The following is a 16,926-nucleotide window of genomic DNA, read 5'->3' as shown; positions in this document are numbered from 1 at the left end:
GTTAGACAGAAATTATTTCCCTGCCTTACAGAGCAGGGAGATAAAGTGACTTGCTCAGTAACTGGCATAGATAGAGTTGAACTCAGTTCTGTTGGACGGAAGTCCTGTGATCTGCCATATATACTAAGGAATTTATATAGTCCATTGACAACAAAAATATTAATTTTTTAAAAAATTGGACACAGTGCTATGGGCTAAGTTGTTCTCTTCTAAAATTCATATGTTGGAAGTCTTAAATCTCAATATCTCAGAAGGTTACTGTATTTGGAGGGTCTTTAAATAGTTAATTTATTTAAATTAGGTCACAGAGAAGCCCTAATCCCATATGACTAGTGTCTTTGTAAGAAGAGAAGATTAGGACATAAACACACTCAGAGGTAAGACCATGTGAAGACACAAGAGAGGCCTTAGAAGGAACCAACCCTGATAACACCTTGTTCTCAGACCTCTAACATCTAAAACTGTAAGAAAATAAAGTTCTGTGTTTACATCACTCAGTCTGTGGTACGTTGCTGCGGCAGCCCTAGTAACCAATACACTGAGAGGTACCATGTTGTCTCCAATCAAGGTTATGGCTTTGGACAATTCCTCACTTGCGTATCTTGATTTCTGAGTATTCAGTGTTGGTGACCTCTGGTTCCTGAAGCTGCACCTTGTGGAAGCGTAGGAAAGCATAGTGGAGCTCCTGCTCATCTCCTGAGACGGGGTCAGCCTCAGCAGGGTGGTCTGAAACTATGCCTCTCTGGAACTGGTGCTGATGACCCTGAATGGAAGAAAAGAAAAGATTCAGGGCTGGACAATAGGTTCTCAAAGATAGCAGCCAAGGATCAGAAAAGGAGTAGAACTGATGGAACTTTATTATTTATCCATTCATTTATTATTTTATTTTATTTTTGAGATGGGGTCTCGCTCTGTTGTCCAGGCTGGAGTGCAGTGGCATGATCACGGCTCAGGCAGCCTCGAACACCTGGGTTCGAATGATCCTCCTGCTTCAGCCTCCCATGTAGCTGGGACTACAGGCATGCACCACACCTGGCTAATCTTTGTAGAGATGGAGTTTCACCATGTTGCCCAGGCTGGTCTTGAACCCCTGGGCTCAAGGAATTCACCCACCTTGGCTTCCCAAAATGCTGGGATTACAAGCATGAGTCACCACGTCCACTGCATTCATTTATTTTTAAATATTTAATAATTAAGATTGGCCAGCCCTTAGTGAGTGTTTACATTAATCAGTCATATTCTATTCTCAAAAAAATGCTTTGGAGTGGATTCCATGATGACATTCATCTTACAAACAGGAACACTGAGGCTAAGAGAGGCTCCACATATTGCCTAAAGACACACGTCTACACACATGCACCACTGAGCAGGACTCAGAACCAGCTTATTGTGTGGGTCATGTGACATGTGCTATACGTTAAGCCATGAAGAAAGCAGACACGGTCCCAGATAGTAGGCAGTGTGGTTTCCTATGAGATGAAGTTAGTTAAAAACAGAAACAAAATCACATTTTTAATTCATGATAGCAGATATTTTGAAATATAAAACAGGGGCAGGAGTGGCATATCTGGTTCCTAGACAGGTACTGGAGGACAGAGCAGAGACTGAGTCCTGCAGTACAGGCCACCAAGCGCCATCTCCCAGATAGTAGGCAGTGTAGTTTTCTATGAGATAAAGTTAGTTAAAAACAGGAAACAAAATCACATTTTTAATTCATGATAGCAGATATTTTGAAATATAAAGCAGGGGCAGGAGCTGCGTATCTGGTTCCTAGACAGGTACTGGAGGACAGAGCAGAGACCGGGTCCTGCAGAACAGGCCACCAGACACCCTCTCCTATACCTTCTCTTTCCAACACCCCTGAAAACTTGAAAGTAAAGCATGGTAAAGAAATTATGTAATGATTCCCAACAAGGTGGGGATTTAACACACACTAAGTGTGTTGTTCCTCCAAATAAACCAAGAGGCAATACAAGAAATTATGGAATGAGCAAATAAGAAAAAGTGGGAAACCTCTGGGGAAACAAAATATTTTATAGTGGGGTGTGTGTGTGTGTGTGTGTGTGTGTGTGTGTGTGTGTGTTCAGGGAGGCATTGGTGACAGTGGATGAATGGTTACAGAAATGAGATTTATATTCTGCTCATGCCTGTCCTCTATCATTGGGATAATATTTTCCTGCCTGCATTCTTGCTACACAAATCAGTGGCAAAGTCCGAGACTAAAGGTGTGAATTTCTATAGGAGAAATGGCAGATCAGCACAAAAGTCCTACTGAATGAAGAAAAGAACAGGTGGAAATTGCCTCTCCCTGGCCTTCCCCTTGCCACCTTCCCCCATCCACACATCCCAGATTTTTGGAAGACAGTCTAGGTATTACCTCCCCTAGCACCAGTTTTTCCTGAGGGTCCCAACAACAGAAATTACGACTTGAATTATTCTTGGTCAGTTCTCATTCAGGCTATGGTAGAGTAACTGGCACCCTCCCAGCATAATTAGAAAACTATACATAGTATGTGACATAAGTGTTTTACAAGGCAAACAGGCAGCCCAGGACTGTAACATCTGAAAGAAAGGAAACCAATGAGGTGAGTCCCATGATCAAATGACAATTTCCAAACTGCAGTATGTGGAGGATAAATCCAAGAGGAACACAAGAATCTTAGGAAGCTGTGGAGGCAGCAACTGCAGTTCAAGTGGGAATGGTGTGGGTGGAATTTGTAGAGCAGAGTACAGAGAGAAACAACTACACAGGGAAAGAACTCCAGAAAGTATGCATAGAGGTCCCCTTGAATCTTTGGCTGAATACTAAGCTGTGTGCACACAGTGAAAGGCTGAAAGCCTGGGTACATGCTGCTGGAGAAGGAACAGCTATGAGAAAGCTGGAATGAAGGCAAATAGAAAGTCACCCTACCAAAGCTTTTATAAAAATCTTTGACTGGGCCTAGACGATCCGCTAATAAATTAACTGCATTTGAGAACAAAGTTCCACAATTTTTAAAGGAAGATTAAAATATCCAGATAATCAACAATATAACACAATGTCTAGTATGCCACCAAAATCGCTACCTATGCAAAGAAGCTGTGGAATGTAAGCAGTGAAAAGTATATCGGTAAATAGAAACATATCGGCCGGGCACGGTGGCTCAAGTCTGTAATCCCAGCACTTTGGGAAGCCGAGACAGGTGGATCATGAGGTCAGGAGATCAAGACCATCCTGGCTAACACGGTGAAACCCCGTCTCTACTAAAAAACACAAAAATCTAGCCGGGCGAGGTGGCGGGTGCCTGTAGTCCCAGCTACTCCGGAGGCTGAGGCAGGAGAATGGCATAAACCCAGGAAGCGGAGCTTGCAGTGAGCTGAGATCCAGCCACTGCACTCCAGCCTGGGCGACAGAGCGAGACTCTGTCTCAAAAAATAAATAAATAAATAAATAAAAAGGTAGTAATATTTTAAAACTACCAAAAAGGCAAAAAAGGGTGATAAATATAAAAGGACAAATATAAATGTAAAGCAAAGAGCAATCTGGTAGGATTAAACTGAGCCAAATAAATAATCACATTAAATATAAATGGTCTAAACACTCCAGTTAAAAGGAAGATATTGGCAGACTTGATAAAATAGGTAGAATAAACGTTGTGATATCTGTAAGACAGACACAATACATATGACGGCACAAATGTGTTAAAAGTAAGAGGAGAGAAAACACATAACAAATAAGCACTAATATTAAGAACACTAGAGTGGCAATATTAAATCAGACAGTATATTTTAGGAAAAGAAATATTACCAGAAATAAAGACATTTCATAATGATAAACAAGCCAATTCATTAAAAGATATAAAAATCCTAAGTGCATATGCAACCAATCACAGAGCATGATTTAACAAATAAATTGTAAAAGTAAGCAGACAGAAAATCACTAAGGATATAGAAAGCTTGAACACTAGTGTAAAATAACTTGACCTAATTGACATTTGTAGACTACTACATCCAGTATCTTCCGAAAACACATTCTTTGCAATTGCACATGTAACATTCACCATGGTAGACTGATATTTCATGTGCTTGTACTACCAGTGACTGAGATAAGAGTTTTTTAAAAATTGACTATAGAGTGTGTACCACTCTAATGGAGAGGAGATAGAATAGCAAGTAGACATTAGCTCTCCAACTAGACTGTCCAGAAGGACACGTTGAGATTCATCAAGGAAGCAACATGACCCAGAGTGCAGAGAAGAATGAGACAAGGCAGCTCTGTACCCGGGATTGGCATGGAGTCAAAGGAGGCTCCCCACCGCAGGGAAACAGTGAATGAGTGACAGCCCGCAAGGACCCACACTTCTGCCATGGACCTTTGTAATCCTGGGCATGAGAGCTCCCCCTGAGGCCTCCAGACTGACATGGAGAGCTGTGTGGAGACTGGGCAGAGCCACTGCTCAGGCCCATGTGGAGTCCCAAGGGCCTTGGACCTATGAGCACCTGGGCACCAGTATCATAGCTCCACTACCAAGAGAGGCCAGGCTCTCTCACACGCCCTCAGGGTAGAGACCACATTTACGGGGCTGAGGAGCAGATGGTTTGCAGACCTCACCTCTGCTACAACTCGCTAGACAAAGTTCACTGGCCTGGGACCCCAGCACAGCCACCCCACCGCTGCCTGAGCACCTGGGCCAGTAGCAGCTCTCCATTTCTCTGGGACAGGGCTCCCAGAGGTAACAGACAAGCCTGCTGGGTTTTTTTTTTTTTTTGCCTCCACAGGTCCCACTCCTACTCCTCTGAGGCTGGAGAAGGAGAAAAGAGCATAAGGGCTATCACTGGCCCTGCTTTATGGAACACACTGGAACTGCTTTATGGAAAAGCAGCCAGACTGTTTCAGCGTGGGTCCCTGCCCCATTATTCCTCACTGAGAAGGACCTCCTGACCTGGGCCCCCAGCACAGCTGCCCTACCCCCACTTGAGTTGGTGGCAGTTATGTGTTTCTCTGGGGAGGATATCCCTGGTTCAACCCACAGCCTCTTTGTCATTGCCACTGCAATGGTACTGCCCTTGATGCCTTCAGGCTGGGAAAATAATAAAGACCTTGATCACTTTGCTGGCACCTCCAACACACTGCAACCACCATACAGAAAGGAGCCCAGACTCGCTTCCCTGTGGGCCTCCTACTCCCCACTCTTCACCAGGCAGGGCCTCTGGCTGGGGCCTGCAGCACAGTGGCCCCACCCCTAGATGAAAGTTCCTATTGGCCGTGGCTCTGTGTCATTCTGGGGTGGAGCTCTCAGAGCAGCTGGCAGCCTCTCTGCCATTGCTGCTGCAGCCATACTGCTCTCGCTGCTCTCAGGCTGAGGAAGGAACAAAGAGCCTGATTTATTTGGTGGAACCTCCAGCATGCCACAGCACTACAGAGAGGAGCCCAGTCTCTCTTCCCTGTGAGCCTCCAACCATTACTCTTCACCGGGTAAGTCCACCTGCTTGGGCTCACAGCACAGTTGCCTCAACCAGGGGTGATTATTCCAATTGGCAGCAGCTCTGCATTTCTCTAGGATGAAGCCCCAAGAAACAAGGAAAAAGCCCTCTATCATTGGCACTTCCAAGGTCCCTGGCCCTGCTGCTCCAAGCTGGGGAGGAAACAAAATGCCTGGGCTCACCAAAGGGCTGTAGTGTGCAGCCCAAGAGTGCCAAGTCAAGATCTGTAGCCAGCACTTGAGTGACAGAGGAGCCCACACTCTCAGAGCACTGGGAGGGAGCATGGCTGCAAATGTGAGGAAATACAGAGGATTCACGTGGCTGAACAAGAGCCTACCTGCCAGCCATTATGCTTAAGCACCATGTGTTGGATCACATCCAAACTTCAACATCAAAAATACTTTGCTAATATACCCCACTGTGAAACTAAGGACAAGAATTTAGCAACAAATAAAGACCCTGCACAAAGCTTTGGCCTTCTGAAAACATCCAGAAACAAAGCCAACTGACTGTACTCAAATTATAGCACAATTAAGGAAACATGAGCCCACATAAATGAGAAAGAACCAGTGCAAGAACTCTGGCAAATCTAAAACCCAGAGTGTCTTCTTACCTCATAATGACCACACTAGTTCCCCAGCAAAAGTTCTTAACCAGGATGAAATGGCTAAAATAACAGACAAAAAATTCAGAATCTGGATGACAATCAAGATTATTGAGATTCAGGAGAAAGTAGAAACCCATTCCAGGGAATCAAAGGAATCAGTAAAACAACTGAAGAGATTAAAAATGAAATAGCCATCTTAAGAAAGAACCAAACTGAGCTGATAGAGTTGAATAACTCACTATAAAAATTTCGTAACACAATCAGAAGTATTAACAGCAGAATAAACCAAGCTGAGGAAAGAATATCAGAGCCCAAAGACTGGTTCTTCAAATTAACTCAGGCAGACAAAAATAAAGAACAAAGAATTTTAAAAATGAACAAAACCTCCAAAAAATGTGGGATTATGTAAAGAGACCAAATCTACAACTCATTGGCATCCCTGAAAGAGAAGGAGAGAGAGCAAGCCACTTCAACATATTGGAGGATATTGTCCACAAAAATTTCCCCAGCCTCTCTAGAGAGGTCAGCATGCACATTCAGGAAATTCAGAGAACCTCGTTAAGATAATATATAAGAGAATCATCCCCAAGACACACAGTCATCAGGTTCTCCAAGATCAACGCCAAAGAAAAAATATTACAGGCAGCTAGAGAGGAGAGACGAGTCACGTACAAAGATTATCCCATCAGGCTAATAAAGGACCTTTTAGCAGAAAGATTGCAAGCCAGAAGAGACTGGGGGGCCTATATTCAGGATCCTTAAATAAAAGAAATTCCTATCAAGAATTTCATACCCAACCAAACTAAGTTTCATAAGAGAAGGGAAATAAAATCCTTTTCGTCCCAAGCAAATGCGAAGGGAATTAATTACCACCATATGTGCTTTACAAGAGGTCCTTAAGATAGCGCCAAACATGAACACAAAAACATTTACCTACCACCACAAAAACACACTTAAGTACATAGATCATTGACACTATAGAGCAAATACAAAAATCAAGTCTGCATAACAACAAGCTAACAACATGATGTCAGGACCTAATCCTCACATATCAATATTAACCTTGAACATAAGTGAGCTAAATACCCAAATTAAAAGGCATAGAGTGGCAAGTTGGATAAAGAAGCAAGACCCAACTGTATTTTATCTTCGACAGACCCATCTCACATGCAATTACACCTATAGTTTCAAAGCAGAGAGATGGAGACAGATCTATCAAGCAAATGGAAAGCAGGGGTTGCTATTCTTATTTCATACAAAATATATTTTAAAACAACAATGATCAAAAAGGACAAAGAAGGGAATTACATAATGATAGAGGGTTCAATTCAAGAAGAAGACTCAACTCTCATAAGTATATATGTATCAACACTGGAGCACCCAGATTCATAAAGCAAGTTCTTAGAGACTTACAAAGAAATTCAGATAACCACACAATAACAGTGGGAAACTTCAACACACCCCTGATGTATTGAACAGATCATCCAGGCATAATACTAACAAAGATATTCAGGACTTAAACTTGACACTTGAGCAAATGGATCTAACAGACATCTGCACAACCCTCCACTAAACAAAGTCAGAATACACATTCTCCTCATCAGCACATGGCACATACTATAAAATTGACCACATGCTTGACCGTAAAGCAAGTCTCAACAAATTAAAAAAAAAGAAGAAAACAAATCATACCAACTACACTCTCAGCCCACAGCACAATAAAAATGGAAATCAATACCAAGAAGATCTCTCAAAACCATACGACTAAATGGAAATGAAATAATCTGCCACTGAATGACTTTTGAGTAAACAATGAAATTAAGGCAGAAATCAAGAAATTGTTTGAAATAAATGAAAACAAAGATACAACATATCAGAATCTTTGGAACACAACTAAAGCAGTGTTAAGAGGAAAGTTTTCAGCACTAAATGCCCAAGTGAAATGGTTACATATATCTAACCAATTAGCAACCTACATCACATCTAGAGGAACTTGAAAAACAAGAGCAAACCAACCCCAAAGCTAGCAGAAGTAAAGAAGTAACCAAAATTAGAGCTGAACTGAACAAAATGGAGGTGAGAAAAAACATACAAAAGACTTTTTCAAAACCAAAAGTTGGTTTTCTGAAGGAATAAATAAGACTGATAGACCACTATCTGGATAATAAAAAAGGAAGAATAACCAAATATACACAATCAGAAATAATGAAGGGGACATTACCACCAATCTCACAAAAATACAAAAGAAGAAAAAACACTCAGACTATTATGAACACCTTTATGCCCACAAACTAGAAAACCTAGAAGAAATGAACAAATTCCTGGAAACATATTATAAAACCTCCCAAGATTAAACCGGGAAGAAATTGAAACCCCAAACAGTTAAGTAATGAGTACTGAAATTGAATCAGTGGTAGGAAAACCCACCAATCAGAAGAAGTCCTGAACCAGATGGATTCACGGCTGAATGCTACCAGATGTATAAAGAAGAGCTGGTACCAGTCCTACTAAAACTATTTCAAAAAATCAAGAAGGAAAGACTCCTCCCTAACTAATTTTATGAGGCCAGCATCATTCTGATACTAAAAATCTGGCAGAGACACAATGAAAGAAGAAAACTTCAGGACAATAGCCCTAATGAACATACATGCAAAAATCCTCAATAAAATACTAGCAAACCAATTCCAGCAGCACATCAAAAAGCTAATCCACTACAATCAAGTAGGTTTTATTCCTGGGATTAAAGGTTGGTTCCACATTTGCAAATCAATAAATATGATGTATCACATAAACAGAACTAAAATAAAAACCGCATGATCATCTCAATAGATGCAGAGAAGGCTTTTGATAGAATTCAATATCCCTCCATGTTAAAAACCTTGAACAAGCTAAGCATCAAAGGTGCATACCTCAAAATGATAAGAGCCATCTATGACAAAACCACAGCCAACATCATACTAAATGGGCAAAAGCTGGAAGAACTAGAACAATACAAGATGCCCTCTCTCACCATTCCTCTTAAACACAGTACTGGAAGTCCTAGCCAGAGCAATAATGCGAGAGAAAGAAAAGACATCCAAATGGGAAGAGAGGAAGTCAAACTATCTCTGCAGAAGATGTGATTCTGTATCTAGAAAATTCCATAGTCTTTGCTCAAAGGTTCCTAGATCTGATAAACAACTTCAGAAAAGTTTCAGGATACAAAATCAATGTACAAAACCCAGCAGCGTTTCTATACACCAGTAACATCAAAGATGAGAACCACATCAAGAATGCAATCCCATCACAATAGCTACGAAGGAATAAAATGCCTAGAAATAGAGCTAACCAACCACAGAGGTGAAAGATCTCTAAAAAGAGAATTACAAAACACTGCTGAAAGAAGTCAGAGACAACACAAACAAATGGAAAAACATTCCACGCTCATGGATAGGAAGAATTGATATTATTAAAATGACCATACTGTCCAAAGCAATTTACAGATTCAATGCTATTCCTATTTAACTATCAATGACATTTTTCACAGAACTAATAAAAACCACTCTAAAATTCATTTGGAATAAAAAAAGAACATGAATAGCCAAAGCAACCCCAAACAAAAAGAGCAAACCGGGAAGCATCATATTACCTGATTTCAGACAACGCTACAAGGCTACAGTAACTAAAACAGCAAGATACTTGTACAGAAAGACACATAGAACAATGGAACAGTTTAGAGAACCCAGAAATAACGCCGCAAACTTACAACTATCTGATCTTTGACAAAGCTGACAATAACAGGCAGTGAGGAAAGGACTTCCTATTCAATAAATGGTGCTGGGATAATTAGCTGGTCATATGCAGAAGATCAAAACTGTACTTCCAGCTTTCACCATGTAAAAAAAAAAAAACTCAAGATGAATTAAAACCTTAGATGTAACATGTAAAATATTAAAAACTCTAGAAGAAAACCAAGGAAACACCATTCTGGACATTGGCCCTGGGAAAGATTTCATGACCAAGACTCCAAAAGCAGTTTCCACAAAAACAAAAATTGACAAGTGGGACCTAATTAAACTAAAGATCAGGGTTAAGAGGAAAGCTTCTTCTGCCCAGCAAAAGAAATTATCAGCAGAGTAAACAGACAACCTACAGAATGGGAGAAAATATTTACAAACTACAAACATCTAACAAACTTCTAATATCCGGAGTCTATAAGGAGTTTAAACAAATTAACGAGCAAAAACCAAACAACTCCTTTAAAAAGTGGCAAAGAATATGAATAGACACTTCTCAAAAGAAGACTTTTATATGGCCAACAAGTAAAAAAAGAAATGTTCAAATCACTAATCATTAGGGAAATGCAAATCAAAACCACAGTGAAATACCACCTCACGCAAGTCAGAATGGCTATTACTAAAAAAAGTGAAAAAATAACAGATGTTGGCAAGGTTGTAGAGAAAAAGGAACACTTATACACTGCTAGTGGGAATGTAAGTTAGTTGAGCCACTGTGGAAAACAGTCTGGAGATTTCTCAAAGACCTTAAAGTAGAATTACCCTTCAACCCAGCAATCCCATTACTGGGTATATACCCAAAGGAATATTAATTATTCTATCTTAAAAACACATGCATGCATTTGTTCATTGCAGCACTATTCACAATAGCAAAGACATAGAATCAACCTAGATACCCATCGATGGTGGGCTGGATAAAGAAAATGTGGTACATAGACACCATGGAATACTATGCAGCCATAAAAAAGAATGAGATCATGTCCTTTGCAGCAACATGGATGGAGCTGGAGACCATTATCCTAAGCAAATTAACACAGGAACAGAAAACCAAATACTGTATGTTCTCATTTAAATGTGGGAGTTAAACATTGAGCACACATAGACACAAAGAAGGGAACAATAGACACTAGGACCTACTTGAGGGTGGAGAGTGGGAGGAGGGTGAGAATTGAAAAATAACCTATTGGGTGTTATGCTGATTACCTGGGTGACAAAATTATCTGTATAGCAAATCAACTATAGCCGTGGATGTATCTATTTCCCCTTGCAGCTCTGTTGGTTTTTGTTCATTTATTTTGATAAATAATGCTCTGTTATTGAGTGCATATACATTTAATATATTTATATATTTAATGAAGTGATAGAAGCCAGTTACATAGAGTAAGTATTGTGCGATTCCATTTTCATGAAGTTCCAGAATGGACGAAACTAACAGATAGTGATAGGGGTCATAAAAGTGATTGCTGGAAATGAGACATTGACTGGGAAAGAAAATGAGAAAACTTGGAGGGATGATGAAAAGATTCCCTATCTTAAGTGGGGACATGGTTACAGTGTGTGTACATTTGCCCAAACTAATTTAACTGGACACTTAAAATGCGTGCTTTCTATTATAAAGTATGCCTCCTCCATAATGTCATAAAGCTGACATTAAGTAAATACTGTAGTTGATGTGAAAAATGCAATGTAATGGTGATGAGCAGTAATGACTTCGGGTTGATTTGGACTGTCTACTATAGGGCTTGTATCTACCACATTCCTTGTACTTAATGCACCTGACACAGACTAAGTTTTGTTCATTTCTTTTTCTCAATAATCAATGCCATAAGAAAAGGCTAATATTCCAGGAAATATGATAATCTGATATATGAGGAGCATAAATACCCCCAACAAACTAACTGGAGTACATATTTCATCAGAACTATTAGATTCAGTTGCACATGTGACTATTTTAAATTATTGACATCAACACTTTTTAAATTATTACTGAATCAAAACTTTAAAATAGTCACATGTGGAACTGCACGGAATGTCAGGTGTTAATGAAGAAATGCCTCAGGGTCCTTACATAGGGCAGCATTCAAAAGGGGTAATGCTGAGTGGAAATTAAGGTCTCTATCACTCACCCTGGAGCCTGAGACCATGACGGGGTTCATATCATCCATGTTTTGCACTGGCTGGGCTGCTTTCTTCCTTCTGGTCTTCACTCTGAGGGAACAGCATCAAGCCTTTCAGTCTGGTTATTTGGAGCCTCTTTCCCCAAAAAAGAACCATCTCCCCACTCCCTATGGAGAGTACAGAAGTAATGAAGAGGTCCAGGTGATCCCACAAGCCCAAGAGTTGAACCATGGTTTCAAAGAGACCTCATGCTTGGCTCAGCTGGTCAACGGGGTAATTCACACCACCACTACCCTCCCTTTCCTCACTCTCGACTTTCCCAAGCACCCCATTTTCCTCCACTTGGTTTTCTGAGATTCTGCCACCTGTGTGCCCTTCCCACATCAAGTCTTTCTGTGCCTCCCTGGAGCCCAGTCTCACCTGAAGATGAAACCAACACAGAGGAAAACCAGGGCTGTGGTGCCAGCTCCCCAGACTGCTCCCAGGACACCACTAACCCCGCCTTCTGGTTTCCCTATAATTGGAATTTTGAGTGAACTCCAGTTCCAATTCCAGTACATCCTCCCAACAGCCATTCCTCTCCACCTTCCACTAATGTGACCACCCCCAATCCAGGACTCAGTCACTCACCACTTCACTGCCCTGTGAACCCGGAACCAGCCTCTTCTCTCTCCATGACTCCCCCTTCCCCCAACTGCAAGACTGAGGACGTTGCGTCCCTAGCCACTCTGGTCTGGGCCTTGGAAACGTCTTCTCCAAGCTTCATTTCTCTGGAGCAGTTAGGGTTAAATTATGTCTCCCCACAATTCCTATTTTGAAGTCCTAACCCCCAGCACCTGAAAGCGTGACCTGATTTGGAGAAGGGTCATAGCTGATGTAATTAGTTATAATGAGGTCATCCTGGATCAGGGTGAGCCCTAATCCAATATGACTATTGTCCTTATAAAAAGGGGAAAATGTGGGTTGGGTGCGGTGGTTCACACCTGTAATTCCATCACTTTGGGAGGCTGAGGCGGACAGATCACGAGGTCAGGAGATTGAGACCATCCTGGCCAACATGGTGAAACCCGTCTCTACTCAAAATATAAAAATTAGCTGGGCATGGTGGTGAGCGCCTGTAGTCCCAGCTACTCGAGAGGCTGAGGCAGGAGAATCGCTTGAACCCGGGAGGTGGAGGTTGCATATGTCAGATTATCACATTGCAGTGAGCCAAGATCACACCATTGCATTCCAGCCTAGCAACAGAGTGAGTCTTCCTCTCCAAAAAAAAAAAAAAAAAAGGAAAATGTGGACACAGACGCACATGAGGATGTGAAGATTAAGTCAGAGGTCAAGGCAATGCTCCTTCAAACCAAGGAACGCCAAAGACTCCCAGGAAACCACCAGAAGCCAGGGAAGGAGCATGGAAGAGATTCTCCCTCACAGCCTCAGAAGGAACCAACTCTAACACCGTGCATGATCTTGGACTTCTGACCTTGAGAACCGTGAGACAATACATCCCTATTGTTTAAGTCATGCACTTTGAAATACTTTGTTATGGCAGCCCTAGCAAACTCATGCAAGAACCCAGGCTTCTCTTCCCTCAGCTGTCACCTCTTAGCAGACTCCTGACCTGGTAGCAGCTGGGACAGAGCTGCTCTGGGATGTTCTGGGCCTCGAAGCTGAGCCTGAGACTTGAGCTGAATCCCTGGCAGAGGCTCAGGGAGCTGTTGGCCAAGGGACCGGCTGGCTAGGGGTGACTGTGAAAGAGCCATGGCTGCTGTTCCCATTCCTCCAGCATCCCCTCCCCAAGCTTCCAGTGCAGGGAGGAGCCGCTGCAGTGTGGACTCTAAGCCTCCCAGAGGCAGGAGGGTCCCAGCAGTTGTGAGGGGTCTGGGGAAGGAGGACAGGACTTAGCAGGGGCCTCTTCTCTGAATACTACGGAGTTCTCGCCCAGCTGCCCACACTCTCGCGCACCTCCCCACACTCACATTGCACAAAGAGACTCAGAGAGATTTGCAGGGAGCCCAGAGGGTGCTGAGCGCGGCAGGTGAAACCTCCTTCTTCTGCAGACCCTACTTGCGACAGCTCCAGGACCCCGGTATTGGAGATGAGTGTGGCGTTCAGGGCAGGGAAGCCCCGGAACCAGCTCAGGTGCGCAGGGGGGTTGCCGTCAGCATCACAGAGCAGCCGCAGAGCCTGGCCCTCCAGGACGGGGAGGGACGAGGTGTTTTGCAGGATTTTGAGGGCTTTGGGGAGAGAGGTGCAGAGAGTGAGAGATGGGGTGTAGGGGCAAGGCACTGGTGTCCCTCTCCTCCTGTGGGGTCCCCACTAGCTCTGAGGAGGAGACTAGTAAAGTGGGGGCCTCAGGTCTTCAGAAGAGCCCAGACCATTTCCCTGGAGCAGCCCAGGTTGCCCTGCAGAGCGTGGAGCAGGGGCTGGGGACAGCGTCGTGGCAAACAAGTGCCATTCCTGGACCACGGAGATGCCTGCGGCAGTAGGAAAACAAGCAGCGTCAGAGAGAAGGGGGAGTGCGAGGGGTGTGGCAGCTCCTGTGGATGAGGTGACAAAGGCTGGGGGTGAGGACAGATTCAGTTCAGGGCTTTGAAGGCTATGGAGGCCTTAGTCCTGGCTTCTCATATTGATCCCCGTTAGTCCCCACTCTGCTTCCATCCAGCCCTGGAGAGAACAGGACAGGCTGGTTCCTACCTGTGCTATTTCCTTGGAAGATGCTGACAGTCACTTTCTGTGGAGCATCTGGGGTGGAAAGAGGTGGCAGCCTCAACATCCCTGAAGAGGAACAGTAGGCATGGGGCCTTCCCCTCAGGAGCCATGAAAACAGGGAAGGGAGCTCTCCTCTTTGGCGACCAGGTCCCCAACTTTAAGCTCTGGCTCAGCCCTGCCCTGTCCCCCCCACATCCCTCAGGGACCCGGGGGTCCTGGCCCAGCACTCACAGGAGACATTGAGCTGGATGGTTCTCTCCATGGTCACACCGACTCCAGGGAACGTCACCTGACAGGTGAGGTTGGTGCTGTGGTCCTGGGGCCGTGGGGTGATCGTGAGCACCGAGGACTGGGTGGTCCTGGGGCCCAGGGAGGTGGGGGCAGCTGACATCCAGGAGAAGATGGGGGGCGTCCCCTGCTCACAGGCCCAGGGCACAGAGCAGTTCAGGGTCCTGGAACAGCCGGACTCCAGGGTCCCTGGGATGGAGATGCTGGGCCTGTGGGTCAGGGCTGGTGAGGAGATGGGGACGCAGGATCAGGACCGGGGTGTGAGGTTTCACCCAGAGGGAAGCCCAGTCTCTGCTTCAGCTCCTCCCCTGAGCCCAACAGGCTTAATTCTACCCACCTCCCAGGACGGGAGTCCAGTCCCAGCCCTGCCCTACAGCCCCCATGATCTTCCCCTGATGGCCAGTCCTGGGGCTGGTTCCTTACCCAACACACACACAGAGAGCTTGGAAGATACATAAGATGTGTAACCAAAATTTGGCCATTTCTGCTTCAACTGAAAGAAGTATACAGCAGTGTCCCTCCTCCGGGCATCTCTGATCCTCAGGGAGCAGTTCTTACTGCTGAGATCCCAGAGGAGGTGGAATCGGCCCCGGGTCTCCTCCTGCACTTCTTCATGTGGGTCATTTGTGGCCACTGGAACATCAGCCCCTTCCAGGAACCAGTAGCCATAATAAATGTATCGGAGTGAATAGATAGGGGGCAATCTGCAGGGTAGGAGGACACACAGACCCTCCTGCACCGTCAACAACTCTGGTCCCTCCAGCCGGAATCTCTGCTCCCAAGCCAGGGCCCCTGTGGAGACATGAAGATCAGCTCGGCCCAGCCCCACGGCCCCTCTCCCCCGGCCCACTCACCTGCCCACAGCAGGAGCAGCAGCAGCGGTAGCATCTCTGAGGCGAGGCTTCCTGGGCTCCCTGCGTGAGCAGAGAATGGGAAGGGAGTGGAGGGGAAGGACTGCGGGGAGGAACGGGTGGCTGGGGAGGAGCGCGTGATGTTGGCGATTCACAGAAGAGGAAGCCACAGAAGCCACAGGCCGTCGGAGCTCCACTCCCTCTGCACAGAGCAGACGGAAACCTTGCGACCCAGAGACCACAGAGACCACAGAGACCTGCTCAAATGAGAGCAGAGGAGCAGAGACTGTGCCCCGCCTCCCACCTCGGGGCTTCCTGCAAGCACCAGAGCCTGGACCAGGGCCTCCGGGGGCATCTGAGGAATGGGACACCCGTGTCTAAGGCCCTCCTACTCTGAGGTGCTTTTCTGTGCCCCACTGTTTATACCTGGGAGCTGGTCACTGCTGGCCTCAGAGAGTCACAGCCTCATCACAAGCCATGAGAAAGTCAGTCCTGCAGGATATAGGGTTCTGTAGGGTCTGTGGGAGTGTTTGGGGCAGTGAAAGGAAGAATGGTCCCAGGGGCAGTGTGGGTGGTAGCCACTCATTCATTCACTCATTCATTCATTCACAGAGTGAACATCTGTATGTAGACGGGGCTGGAGAAGAGATGCCAGGGACCTGGTCTCTACCCTTGAGATGATCCCCATCCATAGCCTCCCATCCTCAGCACACACACACGTCGTCTGGCTTTAGAGCTGTGGACACTGGTGAGTTTGCCGTGTGTCACAGTAGAATGCTGGATATTTTTTAAAACGTGAGTATGGAGGTTTTTCCTTGACAGCTAGTATGCTTACTTACAAAATTTCAATGACATCTCCAAAATAAGAACCATGCAGCACTTCATGTAAACCAAAAGGGAGGACACATATTTTGTGAATTGCAGTGCAGAAGAAACTTCTTTGGAATTAATGTTGCCACTCAGTGCAGTGTGGACTGGAGAAGTTGTTTTTTTAGGTCCTCATCATAGAGATTAGCAGTTTCTTTCCTGTAAAAAATCTGCTTCTCACGGTTAAAGGTGGCACAAAAGACATATTTCTGGGCAACATGAGTGGAATATCCAGAGAAAATTAAAATTTTAG

The 16,926-nt window shown here is 44.5% G+C and overlaps 1 protein-coding gene across 4 annotated transcripts; it reads right to left on the bottom strand.

The window, feature by feature from the left end:
• Nucleotides 1–395: 395 nt before the first annotated feature.
• SIGLEC6 (sialic acid binding Ig-like lectin 6) lies at nucleotides 396–16,032 on the bottom strand. 4 transcript variants are annotated; one of them, XM_011965892.1, is made up of 8 exons: nucleotides 15,810–16,032; nucleotides 15,379–15,747; nucleotides 14,899–15,177; nucleotides 14,653–14,700; nucleotides 13,935–14,192; nucleotides 12,385–12,478; nucleotides 11,973–12,054; nucleotides 396–763 (listed from the first exon to the last, which is right to left on the bottom strand). In XM_011965892.1, exons 1-8 carry the CDS (start codon nucleotides 15,841–15,843, stop codon nucleotides 590–592), a joined length of 1,338 nt encoding a protein of 445 aa, XP_011821282.1. In that variant the 5' UTR covers nucleotides 15,844–16,032; the 3' UTR covers nucleotides 396–589. The 4 variants fall into 4 exon arrangements, with proteins under 4 accessions (XP_011821282.1, XP_011821283.1, XP_011821284.1 ...); XM_011965893.1 differs by lacking the exon at nucleotides 14,653–14,700; XM_011965894.1 differs by lacking the exon at nucleotides 14,653–14,700 and having other exon boundaries at nucleotides 15,379–15,626; nucleotides 15,797–16,026.
• Nucleotides 16,033–16,926: the final 894 nt, after the last annotated feature.

Source organism: Mandrillus leucophaeus, unplaced genomic scaffold, assembly GCF_000951045.1.
Source record: "Mandrillus leucophaeus isolate KB7577 unplaced genomic scaffold, Mleu.le_1.0 Scaffold74, whole genome shotgun sequence".
Classification (NCBI taxonomy): Eukaryota; Metazoa; Chordata; class Mammalia; order Primates; family Cercopithecidae; genus Mandrillus; species Mandrillus leucophaeus.
Note: the sequence above shows the minus strand (reverse complement) of the source record. Positions and strands in the feature narration are given on the sequence as shown.